At 39.3% G+C, this 23,999-nt stretch overlaps 1 protein-coding gene across 1 annotated transcript; it reads left to right on the forward strand.

Moving 5' to 3' along the window:
• Positions 1-8,994: 8,994 nt before the first annotated feature.
• Positions 8,995-23,371, forward strand: slc2a1b (solute carrier family 2 member 1b). The gene is made up of 10 exons (XM_010901076.4): positions 8,995-9,335; positions 15,201-15,296; positions 17,191-17,351; positions 17,461-17,701; positions 17,813-17,975; positions 18,180-18,367; positions 18,572-18,676; positions 18,783-18,884; positions 18,989-19,192; positions 20,237-23,371. The coding sequence occupies exons 1-10, from the start codon at positions 9,318-9,320 to the stop codon at positions 20,435-20,437; spliced, it is 1,479 nt and encodes a 492-aa protein (XP_010899378.1). The 5' UTR covers positions 8,995-9,317; the 3' UTR covers positions 20,438-23,371.
• The last annotated feature ends 628 nt before the right edge of the window (positions 23,372-23,999 follow it).

The following is a 23,999-nucleotide window of genomic DNA, read 5'->3' on the forward strand; positions in this document are numbered from 1 at the left end:
CTAGTGATGTCCCTGATTCTCAACAAAGTATTAACATTTTTATTTATGATCGTGTTTAATTTGTCTAATGAAAATGGTTGCAATTCCTAAACGTTTCATAGAATATTTTTGTTCAACCCCTTGAATTAAAGCTGAAAGTCTGCACTTCCATTGCATCTCAGTTGTTTCATTTCAAATCCATTTGGGTGGCGTACAGAGCCAACATTATGAAAGATTTGTCAGTGTCCAAATATTTCCGGACTTAACTGTATGTTAGAATGAGGTATAATCAAATATATTATGATCCTGACCACAATCTTCCTTCCCTTTATTTGTTCCCCTAGGGTTGAATTCAAAATGAGAGCAAGTCCCCTTCACTACCCCTTGTAGATGTACAGACCCATTCAAGTGAACACCTGAAGGATGTCAAGTTAAATACTTGCAAGGAATTGAACCAACTTGTAATTTTCCAGGAAGTGTGGGCATCCTGGTGAATTGTCGCCAAGAGGAAGGGAGTACAAGCAAGGGTGGAGGGCCACACACATTTCATTTGTCATCCATGAGGATTGGAATAGACATTGTGACTATGGGCTTTGTCTTATCAAGGCTTTTTGAAGATTGCCCAAAGGAAAATTCACAACTTTACGTTTTGTGTTTAGTCTGAATTGGAATTCAACTGAGACACAGCGGTAGAAAGCATAGAAATGGTTAAATGACTGAACTGTGAGAACTTGTTTTGGCATGGACATTGAAGCTATCAATCGATCAATCAAATGTATTTATGAAGCCCTTTTTACATCAGCAGTGTTCACAAAGTGCATTTTACAAAACACCCAGCCTGAAATCCCTAGGAGCAAGCAACAACAGCTATCCATCATTTTAATGCAGTGAAATGGGAGAGACTTCCGACCTCTATAGCTGATTCTTCCTGGTGACCCGGTTTGTCATCCTATCCTAACTTCTATGGACATGGCATCAATCGTAAACATTTTATTAAATAAATGTTATTTGTCACAATGCAGGTGAAGACTGACAGTGATATGTTTTCTTGGAAACAAGTGCTGCCATTATTGAAACACATGCTCAAATGTCATGGAAATAATAATAATTAGTATTTAGAATGAATAAAACAAAACAAACCTAATATTGCAACTCAAGACCCCCACATCCTTGTTTGAACGCCCGTGTCCTCCCTCCCTATCAAAGAGAACCACCAACTGTCATGGTCTGCTCAGCTTACTGCTGTAATGCTGCAACAGGGAGACACAGAGAACAGAGGACTTCAAGACAATAACAAAGATATAACAAAACTGAAAGGATCACATGAAAAACAGAACAACATTACAAAATGATGGAACCAAACAATGACTGACAAGACACACGTGGGTAGAAGGAACTTAAATTGGAACAGTGATAAGGAACTCGGGTGAGGGCAATAACAACAAACAGGTGTCCTTCCAAATGAGGGTGAAAAGGTGATGTATCGCACTGGCACGTCAGGCCTGCTGAACCACCAACCTGACACCAGATGACAACTGCTTTCATTCAGTTTGGCTAGATAGTGGCTTGATAGTCCTTTATGGTAGTAAGACGAAAGTAATCTGGTGCACTGTGTACTTTGATGTACACTTCTACACCATTACCCTACTTTGATATATGTAAATTAAACATACACTTTATCAGAACAAGATAGATAAATTGCCTGTACAGTCTACTGGCTGAAGTGCAGGTAATTGTTTTAAATGCATTATGACATGTGAAATAGAACACCATTTTCAGATTTGACAGACGGACCACTTTAAAGTTATGATTTGTGTTTCTGGGAAGCCCTTTACCGTTTAGGATATACTCTTACTGCTCATATCCCATAATGTCATATGCTGGGATATCCAGGGAAGTGTCACGTCCTGGCATGGCTGAGAGCCAATATCCTCACTCTTTCGCGTCGAGTGCCGACACCTAAGTTTGTTGTTATCGCCCTCACCTGTGTCCTCACCGTCCCTATTTAAGTTCCTCCTTCCCTGGTGTATTGTGGGTCATTGTATTGGATTCCTTTCTGTGTTGTTCTGTTTTCAAGTTGTGTTATATTTTAGTTCTGCTATTAAAGTCCTCTGTTCTACCTCCTTCTGTGTCCTGCCTCCATCAACAACGTTACAGGAAAGGTGAAGAAGGAAGAGGAGCGGAAAGAGGAGGTCTTTTTCCATCTGAAATGGCTTTACCTAATAGCCTACTTGTTAGGAGTGTAAACATTTATATGTATACATTTTCTACTAAACTGGTATTGTTATCATTTCTAAATAATCTAGAAACCAAAAAAAACTATGTATTTTCTTTTTATTGAAGTTCATACAACGCAGTTATCACAAAACATTATTTACGGTGTTATAGCACAAGTAGACACAGTGGTAGTGTAATATAAATAAAATGCAGAGATGAAGAGGCACATTTTAGGCTAGTTTTGAGAAACAAAAACAGATTACCAACCAAAATTTCAATGGTCTTCACACTGCTCTTGATCCTTCACGCAGGCACATCTGCTCACAAGTGGGTGTACAGTTTTCTTTCTTGCAAGTACAATGTTCTAGTCTATTTAATGATAATTGGTCCTGCTTTAATGAAGAGACAAAGCCATGAAATTGCTAAATTCAGCATTCTGTTGTGAAGTACAGCTTTTGCGTACCAGTAGACAGGCCCTATTGTCAACAAAGATGATTCAGTCTGCCTGGTAGCCAACTGAATCATCTTTTTTGACAATAGCACTCATTTGGTCTTCGAGGCAGACTGGTTGTAATTTTCTGAACAACTTGGAGAGACAGCGTATGGCTGACAATACTTTGACAAGTTAATTGAGAATGTTGTGAATGTAGAATTAAGGTTCAGTAATAGTATTTGCCCTACAGACGTAATGCTTTACCATCTGAAATGGACACACTGTGAGACCCAAACTGATGACGGCAGCAGCAGCACAAAGACAACAGACATCTTCTCATGAAATCCTTCTAGGCTGGCTGTGAATTTAGTAAATATACTATTTAAGTAATTTAGCAGACACTCCTATCCTCTGAGGGTAGGTATTTTAATATTCATTTTCACTGGCTTCCCTGTGGGAATAGACAACACTAGCAAAAGCTGGGCGGTTTGTTCCGTGAACTAGGGGAAAGAGATGGTGTGGACATGAAGCCCAAAGGAATGGGCTTTTATGAAATGGCTTTTATTACATCATACGTCTTTGCTCTTCAACTTTCCACTGTCATTAATGAAAACAGTTGGTTTGCTTGTAGCGTTATTTTGAGAAAAGGGTACTTTTTGAGGAGGCTGAAGAAGGCCCACTTCTCTTACCAGATCCTTGTGAACTTCTACTGATGTACAATCCAGAGCTTTTTGACGAACTGTGCCACATTGTGGTTTTGCAGATGCTCTGTTGTCGACTGCATTTCATTTGCAAATGCCACCTTGCACCTTCAATTTGCCTGCACATTTAGAATTGTCATTGTACTTGCTTTACTTTTTTCTTCTGGATGTTACATGCATGTCTACCTCAGGAATCTCATTGCTACTATCCCTGCATTTCAGTTACACAGACTACCTTAACTTACACCTCCAACTTGCTCGATTACAGTCAGAATTGCCATTTGTACTTGCATTTGCCTCATCGCACAACTATTCATTCCCACTTGCACATACACGTACTTGATACTTGTACATTTTCTGCCCTTCCCTATTTGCCTTCCTTGCACATTGAGAATTGCCATTTTGCACAGTATTTGCCTTCATTGCACATCTATACATTCCACTTGTAACATACACTATACTTAATACTTGTACATTTCCTTTTCTATTTGCACTTCTGGTTAGATGCTAACTATATTTCGTTGTACTGTACTCGTACTGTTCAATGACAATAAAGTCGAATCTAATCTAATCCACAGTTAAAATCAGAAAGAAACACCACACAAGGAATAATGTAGTTTCCCTGTACAGACACATGGCCAACGAGTGCAGGTCTTGAGGGCAGCTTCTTGTTGAATATTCAGACCCTGGCAATAGTAAAGTCACCTCTGACGCAGAACCTTGTTGCTCCATACTGAAAGAAGGTTTTTGAAGTGTCTTCCTCAAAAGCAACTGCATGTCTCCAGAGATTGTCTGTGTTGGAGGAAAAGGTGGGCTTCTGTGTCATTTATGGAATGATGGTGTAAGACATTTTCTATTGTCATATTTCCGTTGATACAAAGCCTATAAATTTGTCATCCTGGTATGAATCAAAACCGGCTTTCAGTACTACTCCTCCTACTCCCTTGAGTGAATAAAGCAGCAAGATACGCCTGTCTACAAGTGCTCCACTTCAATTGAAAACAAATGTTTAAAAAATTTAAATATTCAATTTCAGTCCATGATTGGGTAGATTAAACTTTTTAAAAGGACATGGACTAGACAAGGAAAGAGAAAGCAAACACCCAAAAATTTGGGACATTGGATAGTGTGTGGTTTTTATTTTTGACAGCGACACATTGTATCCTCTGTTTCAGAAAACGAACAGGCTAATTCTTACCCTATGCTCATGGGCACAAGCCTGACTCAGGTGACGTAGCATGGTCAGCATGATTACATGTGCACATGGCTTTGTTTAATTTAGATAATGGGAATGGATGACTATGATACACCTTCCAGGCCTTTCGTTGAATAAATCTAGATTTAATAATGCTACGTTTGTTTTTTTTAAGCCTCATTTACACACACCGTTTTTGATAACCATTCATAAAACACTCAATGAGAGTATCTCAAACTGAAGCAAAATATTATTGAGACAAAGAATCTGGTAAATGAGGCTCAGGAGTACTTACATGGGAAATATAGAAAATCTAACCTGGGCAAATTATGTTTCTACTGTGAGTCACTGCAATGCCATACTCTTACCATGTTATTTCAATGTATTCCATTCTGTAATGTTATGTTATAATATTCTGATACAGAATATTATTTTGTCTAGTTTCCATTCAAGAGGACAAATGTGACCTTCTCACAACTGGCATCCTAGGCTTTTGATTTAGTATACAAAGCAGCCCCTCTTAGATATCCACCCCCTCTTTGTGTAAAGATGTGTGTTATTGTTTTAAAAAGATTTCAAAGGAATTTCATTGGAGACAAAAAAAAAACACAGTTCCTAAAATGTGTCTCTTCCTTTTCCCGTTCCGCTCTCTTGACCATATTTCTGCTCTTATTTGAATGTGCTTTGAATGGAGGTTTCCACGTCATCATTTTAAAAAAACTCTCATTGTGTGTTGTCATGATGAGAAAACACCTTTTCCCTCCTCCACTCCCTGTATTTGATTGCTGGGGACCATGACGCTTGTGTGCACCTATTCATTTCCACCTAGTACAATGTAAATATATGAAGATGTTTAACAATCTTCATATTTTGTATTTTTTTGGCACTTTGCATTGATATTTGTAAATACCTGTAGGTGTAAAAACAAAAAGAAAATATTTTTTACCCTAATGATATAATCTGACCATGTTTTTTAGGTTAAGGGACATACTTGTTTTACAGTAGTCCAAGCTTGTGAAGTCTTCAGTTTTCAGATAAGTGCATACAACATATTATAAAAAAAGGTGGTTTGAATCGTGAATGCTAATTGGCTGAAATCAGTGGTTTGTGAGACCATAATACAGAATTGACGCATAAGGTAAAACACATTTGGCAACCTATTTGTGATAGCAACAAGGCATCCTGGGGGTTTGTGGTATATTGCCAAAATATCATGACATGTCCTGTATCAAAGCACAGAAATTACACACTAGGAAGGCCAAAAGGATCATTTTGACTAAAACATTATTTGAAAGAGAAATATCTCTACAACGTTTGAAGTTGTGCCCCAGTCCGCCTTCTTACGTTTATTGAACACAAGAATTACAAATTTCATAAACATTGCTGTTGATATAAGCACCGACATCTGACTTTTAAAACCCTTTTAGAGTCATATGCAGCTAATATATATATTTTTTAATATTCTTTCTGAATCAATATATTCTGTTGCTTCCAAAACCTCTCTGGCTCTAAGATATTTTCCAAATAGAATTTTTTCCAAGAATAACCAACGTTTCACACAAGCCGGTGGCAACAGAAATATTACAGTAACCTAATGTTATGTGAAATTATACCTTTTTGTATTCTAAGATACCTAAGACGTTATATAATATTATTGTTTTCCTAATAACATGTATAGCGTGTATTTATTACACTGCTAGAATGTTTGTGAAATTAGGAAACTGAATTGGAATGCAGATCATTTACCAAGTACTAAGTTGATTCATAATTTGCCTTTACAGCTCCCACAGCTTTTGCAACTGAAAAAACTATAATAAATATAATTAATATTTTCCACCATAACTACATCCACAACCTAAGGAATCCCATGAAAAAGTGAATTTTTAAATAAGCTTTAAATAGCAAATGTACCCATTCTGTCCCTGGCACCTGTTGTCTAGCCAACAGATTGCAAATACACTACACATAGCTACCAAAGGCTAAATGACAAGACTAAAAGCAGGAATCTTTTAATGTAGCAAATATTAGCAATATGATTAATCATCATGTCAACAGAATAATTATCTTGATAGTATAATAATTTAAAGGAGCAATATGCTCAATCCTGTGCAATTTCACCACTCTGTCCAGTTAATTATAAACTGCATGCCTTTTGAATGGGCAGTGGCAGGACCAGATAACATAATCATCACATGACTCTGAATAATGTTTTCTTCTTGGAATTTTTAAGCATGATGGCATTTCCATCACCATTTCTCACATTATAAGTTACCTACACACTAATCTGTCTATCTAGTGGCTATATTAATAACATTTTACCCACACCAGGTGTCTATCAAGTATTTTGTTGGTTTTTACACAACATGTGATTTGTATAGGACTGAGTACGATATTCATATAAATTAAATAAAGAAATAAAACGTAATAAACCTTTTCCACTGAATGCAGGCAGGGTAATCTAGTGGTAACATAATCTCACTGCTAACCATTAGACAGAAAGGTTGGAACATGGAATCCCTGAGCTGGCATCTGTGGTTCTGTCCCTGTGCAAGTTAACCCTAATTGTTTCCAAGTCACTGAAAATGTTTTTTTAGTCATACTAGCCTGGTTAAATAACAGTCAATAAATCATTGAGTTTGTACTGCAATTGGCATTGTGTATGTGAATCAAATTAAGTGAAATAGTGAGATCGATTTTTGGTATGTTATTCTATGATTGGTTAAAGTTATTACATTGTTACTCGCATATTAATGTGCATTCTAGGATTGTTTCATGGTTGTATAAGTGTCCCATAGAGGCAAAACGTATTGCAAAAACTGTGCTATGTCGTGTTTGTGTCAAAATGTGCCCCAATGTCATCAAAGGCTCTTCACATTCAAACTAGAAAAACGTCGAATGAGGATTTGGCTTTAGTATTTGACCGAAACCCTCTGAATTGAAGAGGTGTGGGGAACCGCCCGGATGAGTGCCTGAGGAGTAATATGGATTAATTGCCTTGTTCAGGGATAGCATAACAGACTTTTGCCTTGCCAGCTCAGGGATTTGTTCCAGCAACCTTCTGGATACTGGTTAAATACTTTAATTACTAAGCTACCAGGCACTGCTAATGTAATAACCACTGGTCAATTTAATAACTGATTACGTTCAGTGGAAAAAGTGATCATGTATGTCCATCATTTTATTCTGTTTACACACAAGTTATTGCATTTACCAGGTTTATTCGGTAAAACCATAAATATTACACTGCATTATACCTGCTGAAAGCGTCTCACATTTACAGTCTGACAATTTATTCATTCTTCTGCCTTGCCATTCTTGCAATATACCTTGTAAATACGGATGTATGTTATGGTTATGTCAGCAAGGAACTAGGTTATTTTTTGTGTAACCAGTGGAACTAGTTCTGAGTGAAAATGTTCTCACAGATATATTTCCGGAGGATTATTCAGAAAAGCCTCCAGACAATCTGACATACTATATTTGTCCTTCTCTACCTTTTTACCTTAGCCTGTTGCTGTATGCCCTGTCTGTCCATACTCTCTACTCACCGGCCTTTGTCTTAGTATTTGACTGTTATTGTTTTTACAAGGTTTCAAAGGGAATAGATTAAACGAAAAGGGAACACATTTCTTACATTTTAGTATTTTTTTTTCTACCGTACCCGTCGCTTTCATTTGCACTGTATAAACACATGCATTTTCCCTTTAGTAGTTTTGATTATTTTCATAATTTTTTGCATGCACTCAGACCGGAGACTTCCCCTTCATCTCAAACAAAAGGTATTACGCAGTTTCATTTATTCACATGAACATATTTGTTTACACATGCCTCTGAAAACAAACATTACCAGAATTGGTGGTTTTGAATGGAGGTCATCCGTGTCAATTCATCAGCTTTGGTCTTAGACGTTATGAAGGAGGAACACATGTAAACATGGGAGAGGGGCTAAAATCTAAGGTTGGCATGATTATTAATCAGTAGTATTCATCAACTGTTCTGTATGGGATAAAATTATTGTAAGCATTTAGGATAGGAAACACATTTCGGGGTTGCCAGTTAGATTAAAATGGGGTGCCTCATCCACTGTCATTGTAACCTCGCGCCATAAGGGTCTTCGTGAGAAATGACGAGTAGATTTTGCGACCCCTTGTTGTAATCATATAACAGTGATGATTTACACGTTATTACATGGGGAAACCGTATTCGGACAAATACGAGGCACGCCAAGCGCATCCGCAACATTTGGATAAAAGCTTAAAATTGATCAGGGCAAAAACAGAACAAAATAGGGACAACACAGACCTACAATATGAATAAAACAAGAATTGTAAAAGCGATGTCAGTTCACACCAATTAAAACGCAACATAGAAACGGGCCCCCCGCATACGTTTCTATGTGAGCCAATCAGCGTGTCCGGCTGGAGCAAAGATATCTACTGAACAATTTCCCTTAAGACCAGACAGCTTGTCTGTACTCGAACAACGAGCTAGGTGACTGCAAAAGCCAAAGAGAAACTTAGGGGCATTTTAAACCCTAGTGAAAAAAATTACAATAGGAGAATCAAGAAGATGAACTGAGGACAATTTTGATACAAATAATTACTTTGAAAATAACGATAAACAAAACAAATACTACTTTTACGGACATTTTAAGTTTGGTCGGTTGTTATTTTCCTATTTTCACCGGGAAGCTGCGTCTGAGCCAAACGAAAACTCGCGGAAGTTAGTTACCCAAAGTACTCAGAGTTCAAGGTTGTCTGCAATATCATCCACGACAGGTCACACTGCGACTATGGATTCAGGCGGCAAGGTAAAAACTTGTTGGCAGTATTATTTGAAACAAATATACAGAACTGTCTGAGTTAGTGATGGGGTATGGCTAGCTAGGTGACGAATGCTAGGTAGCTTCAGTAACAAGAAAGGCTGGTTAGTAGTTAGCTTAAGACTTACCTAAATGCCGACTTGTTTCTAATATCAATGAGTTCAGAATGGTAGTTTAATAATTCCCCCCAGGAAATGACGCTGACTTGCCCCCTCAATTGAAATGTAAAACGTGGTTTTGCTCGCCATCATCTTTACTTTAGACGCAGTACGATATCCACTAGTATGGGGGGGGGGGGGGGGGGGGGGGGGGGTGGGGAACTGCATCAAGCCTGCCGGCATTAAGTTGTCAAATTTCTATAGTGGGTCTAGGCCTACGTGCGTGTTCGCATAGCCTTTATCTCCATCCCCTTTGTTCACATCATGACTTGTGTCTGGTGTTGATGCCATTTGCTAAGTTACTAGAATGATATTTATCACAGTAAAGTGAGGTCCTCATTTAGATATTTACATTTGTCTGATGTATCTTTGGTTTATTGATATGTACGTAAAAGGAAGAGACGTGACTTACCTAGTCTCTGATATGGCTGACTCTTACCACTTTCCTATTGATGCTGTATGGTCCCTTTATGTTTAGCCAGAGATGTATAAGTACTCAGCTGTGTTCACCATTTCTGAGGTTCCTAATTAAGAGCTAAATTACCAGCTAAAGACAGTTTATAACTAACTGGAGACCTTAATTGTTAATGTTTCAGTGTACCTATTTATTTTATTGATCACTGGTAAGTTATGAGCTTCCTTTACCAGGCCATTTAGGTCTTAATTAGAAATATCCCTGAATATCGTTTACACCACTGTTTATTCGTGTTGACGTAATGAACATTTATTTCTGTATTCCCTTTTTTGGTATGGCAAAGCTGTGTGATTTCCTGGCACTCTGCTGGAAGGCTATTCTCTAGATGTGATAGGAATGCGCTTATTCTATTCCCATTAAGACACTAGGACTGCAGAAGGCCAGGGGCTGTGTGACAGAGAAATACTAACTGTAGCCATGACCTCTTCCCAGCAATACCTCATAGGCTATTGTTTTGTTTTCGACACAGCTTGAGCTTTGAGCGTGCGTCCAAGCTAATACTGCACTGAGCGTGTCCATTTGATAATCAGCATCTTGTGGTTGGGCTTTGCATACATGGCTTTATGATGATTGGGTGCATGCAGAATGGCAGGACAGACAGAGGGCAGTCAGCTTTGAGGTAGAACCAGGAGTTTGTGGCACAGGGTGTAGCTGAAAAGCCAATATTTCCCCAACCTGTGTCCAGTCATGATTCAATCATTTGTGCAAAGCATTGTCCAATCTCACTGCTAGTCACACAGCAATATTTTGGCTTATGCCACTACAATAAATGCCATCATTGCATCATTTTGGTCTTTCCATGGAAACCATTGTATTCCAAAGGTGTGGCTCTCTTAGCTTCATTTGTATTGACCGGTTCAGATAACTCTGTTTGACTGCTTACACAGCCGATTGTAACTTTAACTCATAAACTTTAGCCAAAAACAAATACTCTCAAACTTCTCTTCCCTTATTTTTATATAATGAATAACAAGCATTCAGCTAATATGTATTTATACCTGAGATTCATGGGCAGTTTAGATACCGAAAAATAGGATTTATGTTCGTCAAAGGCCTGTTTTTCCTTTGTTAAGAAAAAAGGTAATTGGGGTCAAAACTACAGTTGACCTGTTCTGTGCTGAGTGTAATACTTCTAAGAAACAGTTTGAGTTTTGACAGAGCTGACAGTTTGGGCTTTTAATTAAAACCAAAGCTGGCATTCTGTTCCTTCCTCCTTTAGGCTTAATTTCACTCAATCCAGTGCTTTCCTTCAAAATGACCCACTAGTGTTGTTTCCCTCTGTATGACTGCTGGGTCAGTATGCCCTTCATTGTAAGTGTCAGTGTGTTCTAATGAGGCCTAATGACTCTTTTATATAAAATATGGGATTAAAAGATCTGGAAAGGCTGTAATTGAAACAGGCATAAATGTTGAGTCTAATTTATTTCCTTGAAGAAGTGGAAGGCACTCTGTACTAGGAGTTAAATCTGTCAAGCTGTATCGAGCTATAAAGTTCCAATCTCTTGTTAAAATGTTTGCACCAGAAATAAGAAGGAAATGTGATTGATCATAAGTTTAGTATCGGACAGGTAGTTCTGTGATCACTCCAGTGAGTGAATGACTGAAAGGGACAGCCAGTTAACACAGCACTGTTCCTGTGCTGACCAATTCTGTGGGGCTGGTTAAGATGGAGAAAAGGCGATACTAGTTTCCCTGAGGGAACTTTACAGGAACGTGAGGCTTGCCGCGTAGGCATCACTGAGGGCTAGGGACAAGGCCAGGGTGTGAGGAACTGAAACATTTCACAGTCAGCAAAGCTTCTGTTTTGGGATTCTGAACTGAACGAGGCTTACTACTTTTCTAACTTAGTATGTTGTACTGTATAGAGCAATCAATGTTTTGGTGTAACTTTTACCAGCTATAGTTTTAGTGGACTGTATGGTATTGGAATTCTGTATTATTCTAAATGAGGCGATTCAGTTCCCTGGAACTACATGACTAATGCAGTGTATTTTACAAGTCACGTGCATGTTTCCCAGAAGGAAATGGTTATGTTTCGCCAAACATTTTCCCAAACCCTTCTCTTTTAAAGGACTTAGGATTTTAGGATACCTGTCTTTTATTTTATTTTACCAGGTAACAAGGATTAAACCCACATTTGTATCTTCAACAACCTGCCTTGCTCAGGGACAGAAGAACAGGTTTTACTCCTTGTTCGCAACCTATCAGTCTTCCAAATACTCTAAACACTAGGCTACCTAGCCACCACAAAATGTGTGTCATACCAGTTTCATGTTTCAATGGTCGTATGCATAGTATACACAAGGCATAACACAATTAAATTATTGTAGCTTCCAGCTTTACAATGCTGGTGAAAAAAAAAGAACTGGTCATCAGCCAATAGGCAGACTCCTGCTTCTGTGTTTCCTTGTTGGAATAACTGCTTGTGTAAATCTCATTTACCCAACTCTCCTTCAATATAACCATTGGATATAGTCAAGTAAACTGTTTCTCATTGGCTATGGGTAATACAAAAAATGGTTTGCTTCAAATTGATGTCAACAGGTTTCACTGATTCGGCAGATTTGAAACCTACACATTCACTGTACAAAATCTTATTTGGAAGAAGGTTGTACATCTGCAAACTTATTTGAATTAAATTATATCTAGCTAAGGCTGGTGAACGGGCAAATATTCAGGAGAAAAAGACAGACTCCTCTGAGCAGAACAATAAATTTTTTTAAGTTTAGAGTAATGTAGAGAAAAGGCCTGTATACAATTTAAGGATTTTCAGTTTGTTACATCCCTATTTTTAATTGCACTGACTACTTTTCCAGTGTGTATACAGTATCCCATTCTACATTGAATAGAGTTTTTACAAATACCTTACTCTAATCTGGAATTACATACTTAAGTTCCACTTTAAATATTAATACTGACACAGTTGTTCATAAAGAAGTTGTATGACTTACCATTCGGTCATGTACAAGAATCCAACCAAATGAAAATGGTGGTGTTGGATCGGTACCCTGTATCGGGCGGATAGCCAACTTAAAGTTCAATACACAGAATCGTATCGGCCATAAAAAGTGATATAACTGCGTCCCTAGCTGCTTTATTACCAAGTTAGTGCAGATTGTCAAGAGGTTACGGTAAGAGGGTTAAATTAGACAACATAGATAAACATCTAGACAACATAGATAAACATAAACAAAACAGCCATGGAGCCCATTTTGGAAAATATGGGATAAAGGCACATAGACATACATATGAGACCTGTTTCCATCTTTACACTGCAGCTGTTTCTCAGAGATGTTGACATGTGTTTAAAGGGTCACTCTTAACCGTCTCTTAACATTAGGGTGTGACTGTGTGTCTGTCTGTTGTGTGTTTAGGCCAGAGGGATGCATGGTGTCCGTCTACAAATTGGTATGTAGGTTAAAGATGAGATGTCAGTAATCGCACCAAATACATCTTCTCACAGGAAATCTTTTTCAGAGCTGATCTCATAGGTCAAAAAAGTAATTAGTGAAAGTAAGATCAGAAAATAGCAGCCTCGCCAAATAACATTATTAACTTTCACTAAACCAAAACATGTCTCCTTTAAGAGCCCAGCTATGAAACCTCCAGATTCCTGAAGACAGTGTGTGTGTGTATGTATGTGTGTGTTCACTTCCTGTTCTGGGGCTTGTTATAAAACCCAGTCGTGGCCCATGTTTGAGAGGATCGTAGCGGCTATAGGCGGCTGACTGATCTACAAGCACTGATTATTCCTTTAACAAAAGTGCTATTCAAGTATTATCAAATAACCTATATAATAATTAAATAAACTGGCATCATAATTCATTACGCATTTTAATTTGTACAATCTACCCACAATGCACTGCGGTTTGAGCTTCTCAAACAGTTCTCAATGGACCCCGGTGATTCATTGTTTGTGGGGAATCTTACTGGGCAAGCTGTTACTGTGGGGTGGAATGCCTGCTGTTTAGTGTTTACACTCCGCCTACTTCCTTGCTGTCCTGCCTTCATACCCTTAGGCACGAATCTTAGGAATCTACAAATGTTATGCCACCATTTTTGTTGCGACAAGCCGTGACTACTTTGTCTCAAAAGAAAGGCTTATTTAGGGCAGGTTAGTTAGTTCAGTAATGCAATTCAAAGCAGCTTTTCTAAAGAGAATCCTTAAATAAATAAAAAATCTCCTGTTAAATGGTCCTCCTAGGAACTGGGTACAACTGTTTATCATAGTTTAACTAAGCTTTTTGAGGGCTTTTTGTAACAATATGCCAATTTCCATTGCAGAAATGTGTTTTGCGATATAGTTTAACACTTTAAATGTATTTTTATTAATTATTTTCAATTTTCTGAAAGGGTTTCTTCCCTACCAATTGTCTGATATCCATTTTGTAATAAGGGCTTTATGTAATTGCAACAAATACACAGCCAGTTTGGAGCATCAAAGACATATTGGGAACTGAAACAAATGTCAGTATTCCGCAACCAGGATTTGAACTCCCTGTCATGTGACACAGCTGTAATGCAAGTCACTGCCCCAGTTGGCACCATTTAATCTGGCAATTCAGTTAAGAATCTATTCACATTTTCTATGACGACCTGACTAAAGCATTGCAAGAGGACAGCACATATGCTAGCAGCCATGTCACTGTTAAACCACAGATTCACATTCACCACAGATAAACAACTCCTAAACAGTGTTAAAGTCTCATTACCAGTAGCCCACATCTGTACATCCTTCGCTACAGCACAAGTTCAAAAACCGCTCATGCCGTAACCCCAATACTGACTGCCACATTGGCTTTTTCACTTAACTATTGTGTTCCTGTGAGTTGTATGTGAGGATCTCATATATGCCTTCGTTTGTTGACATTGGTTGAGGGGCTGCATTTGGGCTCCACTGAGATGAAGCCCCTGACAGGCCTGCTTGTGAAGATAATGGTCCCCATGCGCCAACATTTACAGAGGATAAATCTGCTTTACTTGAGGCTATTCAATGCTGTACACGTTTTTAGGTACTATAAGTACTTCATAGAATGTTCATACTCAGGACGAACGAGTCATAACTTGTTGTTCAGGATGTTCTCTTTGTCAATTCTAGTGGTGTTTATAATGAAATGGAAATGAGTATAGCCTGTCTACAAGCTGTGTTTGTTAGCTCTGATGCACTAGAGTTTTGGAAGAGACTAGCTTTCTAACAGACTTTCTCTTCACTCTTTGTAGCAAGTGACCTTTCAGTTGATGCTGGCTGTGGGAACAGCGGTTATCGGCTCGCTGCAGTTTGGTTACAACTCAGGTGTCATTAACGCCCCTCAGAAGGTAAGTCCACCACGGTAGAAGTCGCTGATGTGTCCAACTGAAATCGTTTGGTGAAGGCTTGTCTATATTTATCACAGTGGCACTTCACCAGCACCTTTTTCCATATAGGACTGACCCTGTGCCTGTTTTGGCCTGTGAAGATGTCCTATTTCTCCCTGCAACCCGTGAAAAGAGGGGGCTTATAATAACTGACTATAGACCTGTGTCATCCAAAGCATTCTCCATTAGAGGGCCTCTGTGGGATGACTGATGGGTAAAGGAGTCTGACCATGCTCCTCAAGGGTTCAGCCTCCTATCTCCAGAGATAGCCAGGAGTCCCGCTCTTTATGCGAAAAGGATTTTCCTTTAGGACCTCTTCCTTTTAGATCTGACTACATCAGTTGAATTAGGCTCTCTTCCAATAATTTGGTACAAATCAGTCCTGCATGTCCCTCCACGCCAGAAATTATTGTCTTTTAGTAGACCACTTATTACTCTGTCACACAAACGCATCTGTCTTTCAATAGGTAAATCACAAAGCACCCCACTGATGTTTGTGATCCAGCAGGGTCAAGAGGCGGGGTACTCTTACAGTAACACTGGTTGTGTGGGATGGAGTTGACAAAGGGGTAAATATGTAGAGGCTTGGTGACAGTCAAACACTGGGCCAGTCTAAACCTGTCCTCACTTCCCCTCCCTAGTCCCAGCTGAGGTCCGTGCCAGGCACGTACACACACACTGCACACTGGTTAATGCTCGGTAATATGCACCTGTCTAGAGGAACATACTGTGAACATGGAAGTGTTCACAGCAGCGGTAGCATTGCTGTACAGGAACACCTCCAGACCCAGGGCAAACATGATAACAACATAACTACTATATATGGAGAACCTAGATCGTCCCCGGGCCACCAACCCCTTCCAGCCTGTCATTCTTCTTGATTAGGGATGGACTGATGGCTGCTGGTTGTGACGCAGGCCCTTTACTCTAGAATGAGGCACTGATTAGATTAGGTGTCTGTCAAGGGCTCTGGGCTGTCTGCCCTCCTCCACCCTGCCTTCCTGCCAGCGCCAGCCACTCAGCTCTGCACAAGGTAGCACAGACAGATCTGACTGCCTGCCCAGCCAGGATACACAAAGACAGGAACACTTTGAACAGATCAGGTCAATAGTCATGAATGGACTGTGTTTCCTTGTGGCCCTGTGCTTGCTAGGTCTTGAGTTATACAGCCAATTCAAAGAAATCAAGGCCTGACTAAATAGCCATCTTCTATTTTCTGTTTATTTTAGTGAACACTAGTATGCTAATGATGTTCCACAATTTGTTAAAATATCAAGTTGAGCAAACTATTGTGAGCATTGCTAGCTATTAATAACTAACCTTGCTAGCTAATGATGATTTCCATTTGTCAACAGTACATTTCATGACATTATAATTTAAAGTTTTTTTCTCTGTTGCCTACTGTAACAATAGTCATGTTTCTAAACTACTAGTGTAATTTGCAAAACAGTAATATGTACCTGTTCCTAACTTTTGACCCTCTACGTGGTTGCAGCTTCTGTTGTATGTTGATATCTATGTCAACAGCACAACTGTGGTGCAGACCCCACCCATGCAATCTATGAATACATACTAATAGCTCAGCGTTATATAGGGATTTGTATGGGCATATTGTATTATTTACTAACAAAGCACATCAATGCAGCCAAACATGAGTTAGGTTTGAAGCTCATCTCTTACATATACTTTTTCTGGAAAACTTGAAATCCAATACTCTACTGCCATCTACTGGTCAGACTCTAAAACAGCAGCAATCCTGGCCAGTGTAGGAGAAGTCAAGTCTCTTGAAATATAAAGTAACTTAACATTTCATTGGCACTGTTGTGAGCTGGTGTTTTTTTCCCTGCCATGCTAGGTTATTGAGAGTTTCCTCAACGAGTCATGGACAGTTCGATACGGCGAGGAAATCTCTAAGACCACCCAAACAACCCTGTGGGCCCTCTCTGTCTCCATCTTCTCTGTTGGCGGTATCTTCGGTTCGTTCTCTGTGGGCCTGTTTGTAAACCGCTTTGGCAGGTAAATATGACACTTCACACTGTTTATTTCTAGCTGTAAGATGTGTGTAGAATATATGTACAGTATAATCATTCGCATGTTGACATTCCTATTTGTTGGTTATCTACAGGAGGAACTCCATGTTCATGGCCAACGTGTTGGCCTTTGTCTCTGCCAGTCTGATGGGCTTCTCTAAGATGGGTGGCTCGTGGGAGATGCTCATCACCGGGCGCTTTGTGGTGGGTCTCTACTCGGGCCTCTCCACTGGCTTTGTGCCCATGTATGTGGGTGAAGTGTCCCCTACCGCCCTCCGAGGAGCCCTGGGCACCCTCCACCAGCTGGGAATCGTCATAGGCATCCTGATGGCACAGGTCAGTACCACCGAGCACAGGGATGTTGTGTGGAGAGTGATTGAGGCTTTCTTAAGGAGTTGTCAGTGACACACAGTAATCTGACGGGGGGGGGGGTCTGTTGTGGTTCAGGTGTTTGGGATGGAGTCTATCATGGGCAACGCGTCTCTGTGGCCCTTCCTGCTCAGCTTCACCTTCATCCCAGCCCTGCTGCAGTGTATCCTGCTGCCCTTCTGCCCAGAGAGTCCCAGGTTCCTGCTCATCAACCGCAAAGAGGAGGACAAGGCCAGGTCTGGTAAGTAGAGTACATTGACAAACCCTCATCGGGCTTTATGTCATTAGTTCAGGCAACCTTTCTTCTGGCAGTTTGATTATTTGAAAAATCCTCATGTAAAATAGTGGCCATTTGTTAGTTTGTTAGTTGAATTTCAGTTCTTCCCTTGAATTGCCTTGGTAGTGACCCAGACTTTGGTCATTTAACCCGTTTCCTCTCCGTCAGTCATGAAAAAGCTGCGTGGAACCACAGACGTGACTGCAGACATGCAGGAGATGAAGGAAGAGTCAAGGCAGATGATGAGGGAGAAGAAGGTGACCATTGCAGAATTGTTCCGCTCGCAGCTGTATCGCCAACCAATCCTCATCGCCATCATGCTGCAGCTCTCCCAGCAGCTTTCTGGCATCAATGCTGTGAGTCCCCAAACACGCACCCCTTAAGAACTACACTGGGTGGATGGAACCCCTCACTGATCTGCAGTGATCCATGTCTCCCTGCAGATAAGATGACAGTGGTTTGCCGGAAGCCAATTGATTCAAATCTCACTCGAAATCTGAATATAATTAAAAAGAGACATAAAATGTCTAATTTGTATCTTTGCATTTGGTGTCCTGCAGGTCTTTTATTTCTCAACCAGAATCTTTGAGAAAGCCGGAGTGGCCCAGCCTGTTTATGCTACAATTGGTACTGGCGTGGTCAACGTTGCTTTCACTGTGGTGTCGGTGAGTAACTATGGCAGATACTGACCTGGTTTGTATTGTTTTCAGTGCTCATTATGCACCACATTGTGTTGGGATAGTGTAGATCAACCCTCTGTCCTGTCCTCAGCTGTTTGTGGTGGAGCGTGCTGGACGCAGGTCTCTCCACTTGCTGGGGCTGCTGGGAATGGCAGGCGCCGCCGTGTTGATGACCATCGCTTTGGCTCTGCAGGTAATGATGAACTCGGAAAGTTTGATTTGGTTTATTGACACTAGTCCTTGGAAGTATACTACGTAGACTGAGTAGTAGTTTAACCCTCTGCTTTTCTCCGTCAGGAACAACTACCGTGGATGTCCTATGTGAGCATTGTGGCCATCTTTGCATTTGTGGCGTTCTTTGAGATCGGCCCGGGTCCCATCCCCTGGTTCATCGTAGCGGAGCTCTTCTCCCAGGGACCCCGGCCCTCTGCCTTTGCTGTGGCTGGCTTCTCCAACTGGACTGCCAACTTCATAGTGGCCATGACCTTCCAGTATGCAGAGGTAAGCAGTAAACACGGCCTTACTTGTCACGATTTCAGTCTAAGACTTCCTTGGTGCCGATGCACTTGATCCAGGTCTGCTTCAGTGCACATCTCTACTCTATAGCCCATATTTTATATCTAGCACTGGGGTCAGGAGATTCCTTATGGTGTGGGTGTTTTCATATGTGCTTATTTTCAATTAGGGGTCAACACCAGTAACATTGATAACTATAGCCACATTTATAAATTGTCTTGTTTACAAGTTAAAAATAATTGGTTAATGTTCAGCTATGCTCATTTGAGACTTTTAAATGGACAGGGTTTATACCAGGGCTCAGCACTACTACTGCAACACCATTGGTTATTAATGAATTGTGTTGCTGCGTTTAGAGAACTAATCAAGGCCTTGACACAATTGATCATTCCATTTTACTGAACAAGTAAAGACATCTGCTTGGGGTTTCAGAATTGCTCTAATGGGGCTTTGGAAATACAGTGAATTTGTATAAGAAAATGTGTTTATTATGATCATGATACAGTGTTGCTCCACTGTATTTTGAAAGCTGAATATTTTCACCTTACCGCAAATGTGACAAATCCCTGCAAAAGTAGTTAGGATGTATTTAATTTGTGGTAGGAAACTGCTATTATGTTTGTGGGAAATTTATTACGTTAGTGGGATTATTATATTTAAAGCTGCTGATATGTATTATGTTTGTGGTTTAGTACGTTTGTGGGATGTTGTTACATTTGTGGGATGTTGTTACGTTTGTGGGATGTTGTTACATTTGTGGGATGTTGTTACGTTTGCGGGTCTAAAAAGCATTTACTGAAGTTTCAGTCCAGGAAGAAAGTGTTTTTGATGTATGGATATGTTTTATTATTATATTTTACCAAACCTTGCGTATACAGGGCAAACATGCTAAAGAGGATGTGTTTTTAAGGTTTTTTCCCAGTTCTGTACTAATCTGGATATTTGTGAACTGGTAGTTTAAATATATTTGTGTGTATTTGAAAATGAACCGAATTCTCTAGTCACCCTCTTTTCCATCTCTTCCTACAGGAGTTGTGTGGCCCTTACGTCTTTGTCATCTTCATTATACTGCTTCTCGGCTTCTTTATCTTCACCTACTTCAAGGTGCCTGAGACAAAGGGTCGGACTTTTGACGACATCTCTGCCGGATTCCGCCAGTCGGGTGGCCCTGGGGTAGAGAAGCACTCGCCTGAAGAGCTTAACAGCTTGGGGGCTGATTCTCAGCTCTGAGCACCTATCCCTTCATTCCCCCACACTCTCACTCCCCACCTTCTGATGAGTCCTTGCCCTAAACCCCCTGCACCTCCCCAGCCTGAGGGGACCAGAAGGGCTCACTCACTAACTGCGTGCAAACCGCTTGTTTACAATTGAACTGACTACTAAACTGACATACTGGCTGTCTCCCCAATTTGGGCATCTTCACCAAGCAGAGAACTGACACCCTTACACTCTGCTTGATCCCGTCAAAATGTTTCTTGTTTCGAGTCTGTTCTTAGCAAAAACTTTTTCTGGGTGCAATGGCAGATTTTAGAAGGTAAAGAGGAACTATCTTCCCAGTTTAAACCAGAAAACAGTCAATTGTTATGTTGGTTTCTCATTTTGTCATGGATATCCAGGCTTAGGTCTTTTATGCAAGTCTAAATTATTCTCATTATCTCAGAATTTTATATTTTCTTTTAATACTTGATGAATACTTAAATAATGTTTAGCAACATTGGCCAATTTTTAGCAAATATTGTGACATTTAATTTTGTACTTCAACACGAGCAGTGGCATACATGTGAACCATTCTCTTATGGTATTGCATTACAACTGTAGTTTTCCAGTCTAGATAGTCTCAACATTACAATATGTTTTATTTTTCTGTTATTACATGAACCATCGGTATATGAACTAGAAGATTTGCAGGATTAATGAAGGCATTGCAGGCCATGTACAATTTATTTTCTAATAATTCTCTTAATCACCATGCTAAGTTTAGTGAAAAGAAATAACTTGGGTGATTACTTAGTTTGCTGTGTAAATGTTTTATGTAATACCCGTACACTGGAGTAGGACTGCTCGATTATCAATCAAAATCACAATTTGAACAAGTGATTTTGGCATTTTATTTTTTACACTCAATCAAAATAATAATTATTACTGGTGTGCCATCCTCGCTATAATCATCCATATTAACGGCAAGCGAACGGCATGCGAACGCATGATCGTGTCAGTCAAATGATATCCACAAGCGCTCTTACAAAGTGTTCTCCTAAGGTTTGCTATCAATTTATACAATACATTGTTCTGATCACACCTCTCACATGTCCCAATTTATAAGTGAGTCAAACTGACAACCGAAAATAATTCTCATTAGGGAAAAATAGATGAAAATTATCAGATGACTATTGTATTCTTAAATATCCCAATTCCGTAATGGCCCTGTAACTAACAAAGTAATAGTCACAATCCTATAAAATAATAACACGTGCGGGTCGGGGAGAAGTAGTATTAGTGGTGCAGGCACTCTAAACAGCACATTCTAAGTTCAGTCAGAAACAGCGAAGATGTGGCATAGAGCGTACACCGAAAGAACAGTGCATAGTAGGCCGTGCGTTTAGGCAGAGGTAGAGGATCGATTAAGAAAATAAATCCAGAAGACAATGTGATAGAGACTATGATTTGGTGCCAAAAAGTTATTTTGTTTGGGAATATTTCGGTTTCTAGAGAGATGTCACAAACGAATGCAATATGCTAAACCTGTAAGACAGGGGTTGCAACAACATGCGGCAACACATCAAACTAATTTCAACACCTGAGACAGTGCCATAGGGACTTAAATGAAAAATGTGTGGCAAAGAAGTCCCTTGACAAAACCAAAAATACATCGCAAACCTAGCCAAGACCTGCCAAACAATTTAAATGAGTTTAATTTGTAAACATTCCCAATAGTGCCTTGTCTGTATTTATTTGGTTTACATGTTCAGACAGAATACTTCCCATAATACATTATATTTCATTTTTATTTTGGAGAAGCTGAGGCAGTGGTAGGCTACCGTCACACGACACACACCCCTATTTCCTCCATCCTTCTTTTGCAAGCCAAACACACATGATAAGAGCTCACCGAGACATGAAGTAATAACAGAGCCAATCACGTTATTTAGCCAAAGATGTGCTCTAAACCAAATCAAAAGGACATGTTAATTATTATCATATCATAAGTCGAAATGCAATATAATTTTTGTCCATATCGTGCAGCCCTACACTAGAATAATACTAAGATCATATTTTTCAGAAGGTTTTCAGCCTTGCTTTTAGCCCCTTTGGGATCCAACTTCCAAATAATGTTTCCATGTATCTAGAAACTACTTTCTTACTAGGAGGTCTTTTGTCATTTGCTCCTCAATGTTTTTGAATTGGAAGGACTGATATTTTAGTTAATTTCTTTTTTTTTTAGCTCACAATCCGGTTTATTCAGCAGACACCTCTTAATGTCAAAGACTACTGTGTCATATGAAAATGTTTATCTGTCTTAGGGAGGTTGGTTTTAAGGATTTTTTTGGCCGCAGTTTATCAACCACAATGTTAGTTGTTATTTCACTGACAATTTGTATAATGAAATGTAAGTAGAGCATGGCTCAACATGTTCTACAATATGTGAAACCTTTTGTTACTGAAGAACTACTGTTAGTTAATTTCACGTTTTTATTTGCTTATACTAAATTGCCAACCTAACTTATCCTTGCATATATAGATCTGTTATTTGAAATCAAAAGGCAGAATGTTTGTATTAGCTTATCCAGGCCCATGGTTTTAGTATTTCACTTTGACCCCTAACAGAAAGAAGGCACATTGCTTGTAAACATTGCTAAATTCACATGCATGCCATCACATGCCATCACATGCATGCCAGTCTGAGTATGAGGCTTTGAAATGCAATGGGTGATTTTACAACTGTTTCCTCTCTACTCTGTCCTCAATTTATTAGTTAAACACTCATTGCAGCCTCATTTAATGGCACCAAACGTCAGGATCAATGTAAGCCACAAGTCATCAGGTTAAAGGATGAATCTAGTCACAAATGACTTGGCCATCATTTAATCAGGCCTGATGAACACCAACCTTGTTATGAAGAGCATAATAGGCAGATATAGACTGATATCAAATGTAAAAAAAAAATAAAAAATGTATAGGTGGATTATTTGACACTTATATTTGAGTATAAGATGTATGCCTAAAACAGTTATAGTAATCCATGTCTGTAAAGATTCATTTTCTCAAGAGACCACAATACTTGTAATGTAAATACAATAGATTGTAGTTGGTTAAAGTGTGTAAAACAGTTAATATTATTAGTTATAGAGAATAATAGGACTAGTATTAGCAGTTGTACAACTATTTTTGCATAATAAACACACATGCCTTTATTTTCTCATCTGCTGTCTGGAGAAATCACATATAAGAACTTGCTATTAACAATATAGTTCCTTCTGCCTTTTAAATGAACCATTGAAGGATGTATGCACTATTTATTAGATGGGTAATTTATTAGTGTTTTATTTTCACCATATTTTAGTATACTGTCCAATATGCCTTTAACGTTTCTGAAAGTGTTGGTGTGTATGATCGGAGAATGTGAACAGAATGTTGTTTTGTAAAACAGTATGGTAAGATATTACTGTGCTGACTGTTTTCTTTTGTAAGATGTGTGGTTGTATGTTTAAATCAATAAAAAAATGAGCATACAGAAGTTCAATTAGCTGTCATTTTTTCACAACAACAGATTTAAATTGTAATCACTATGTAA

This window comes from Esox lucius, chromosome 17 (genome assembly GCF_011004845.1).
Source record: "Esox lucius isolate fEsoLuc1 chromosome 17, fEsoLuc1.pri, whole genome shotgun sequence".
Lineage (NCBI taxonomy): Eukaryota > Metazoa > Chordata > Actinopteri > Esociformes > Esocidae > Esox > Esox lucius.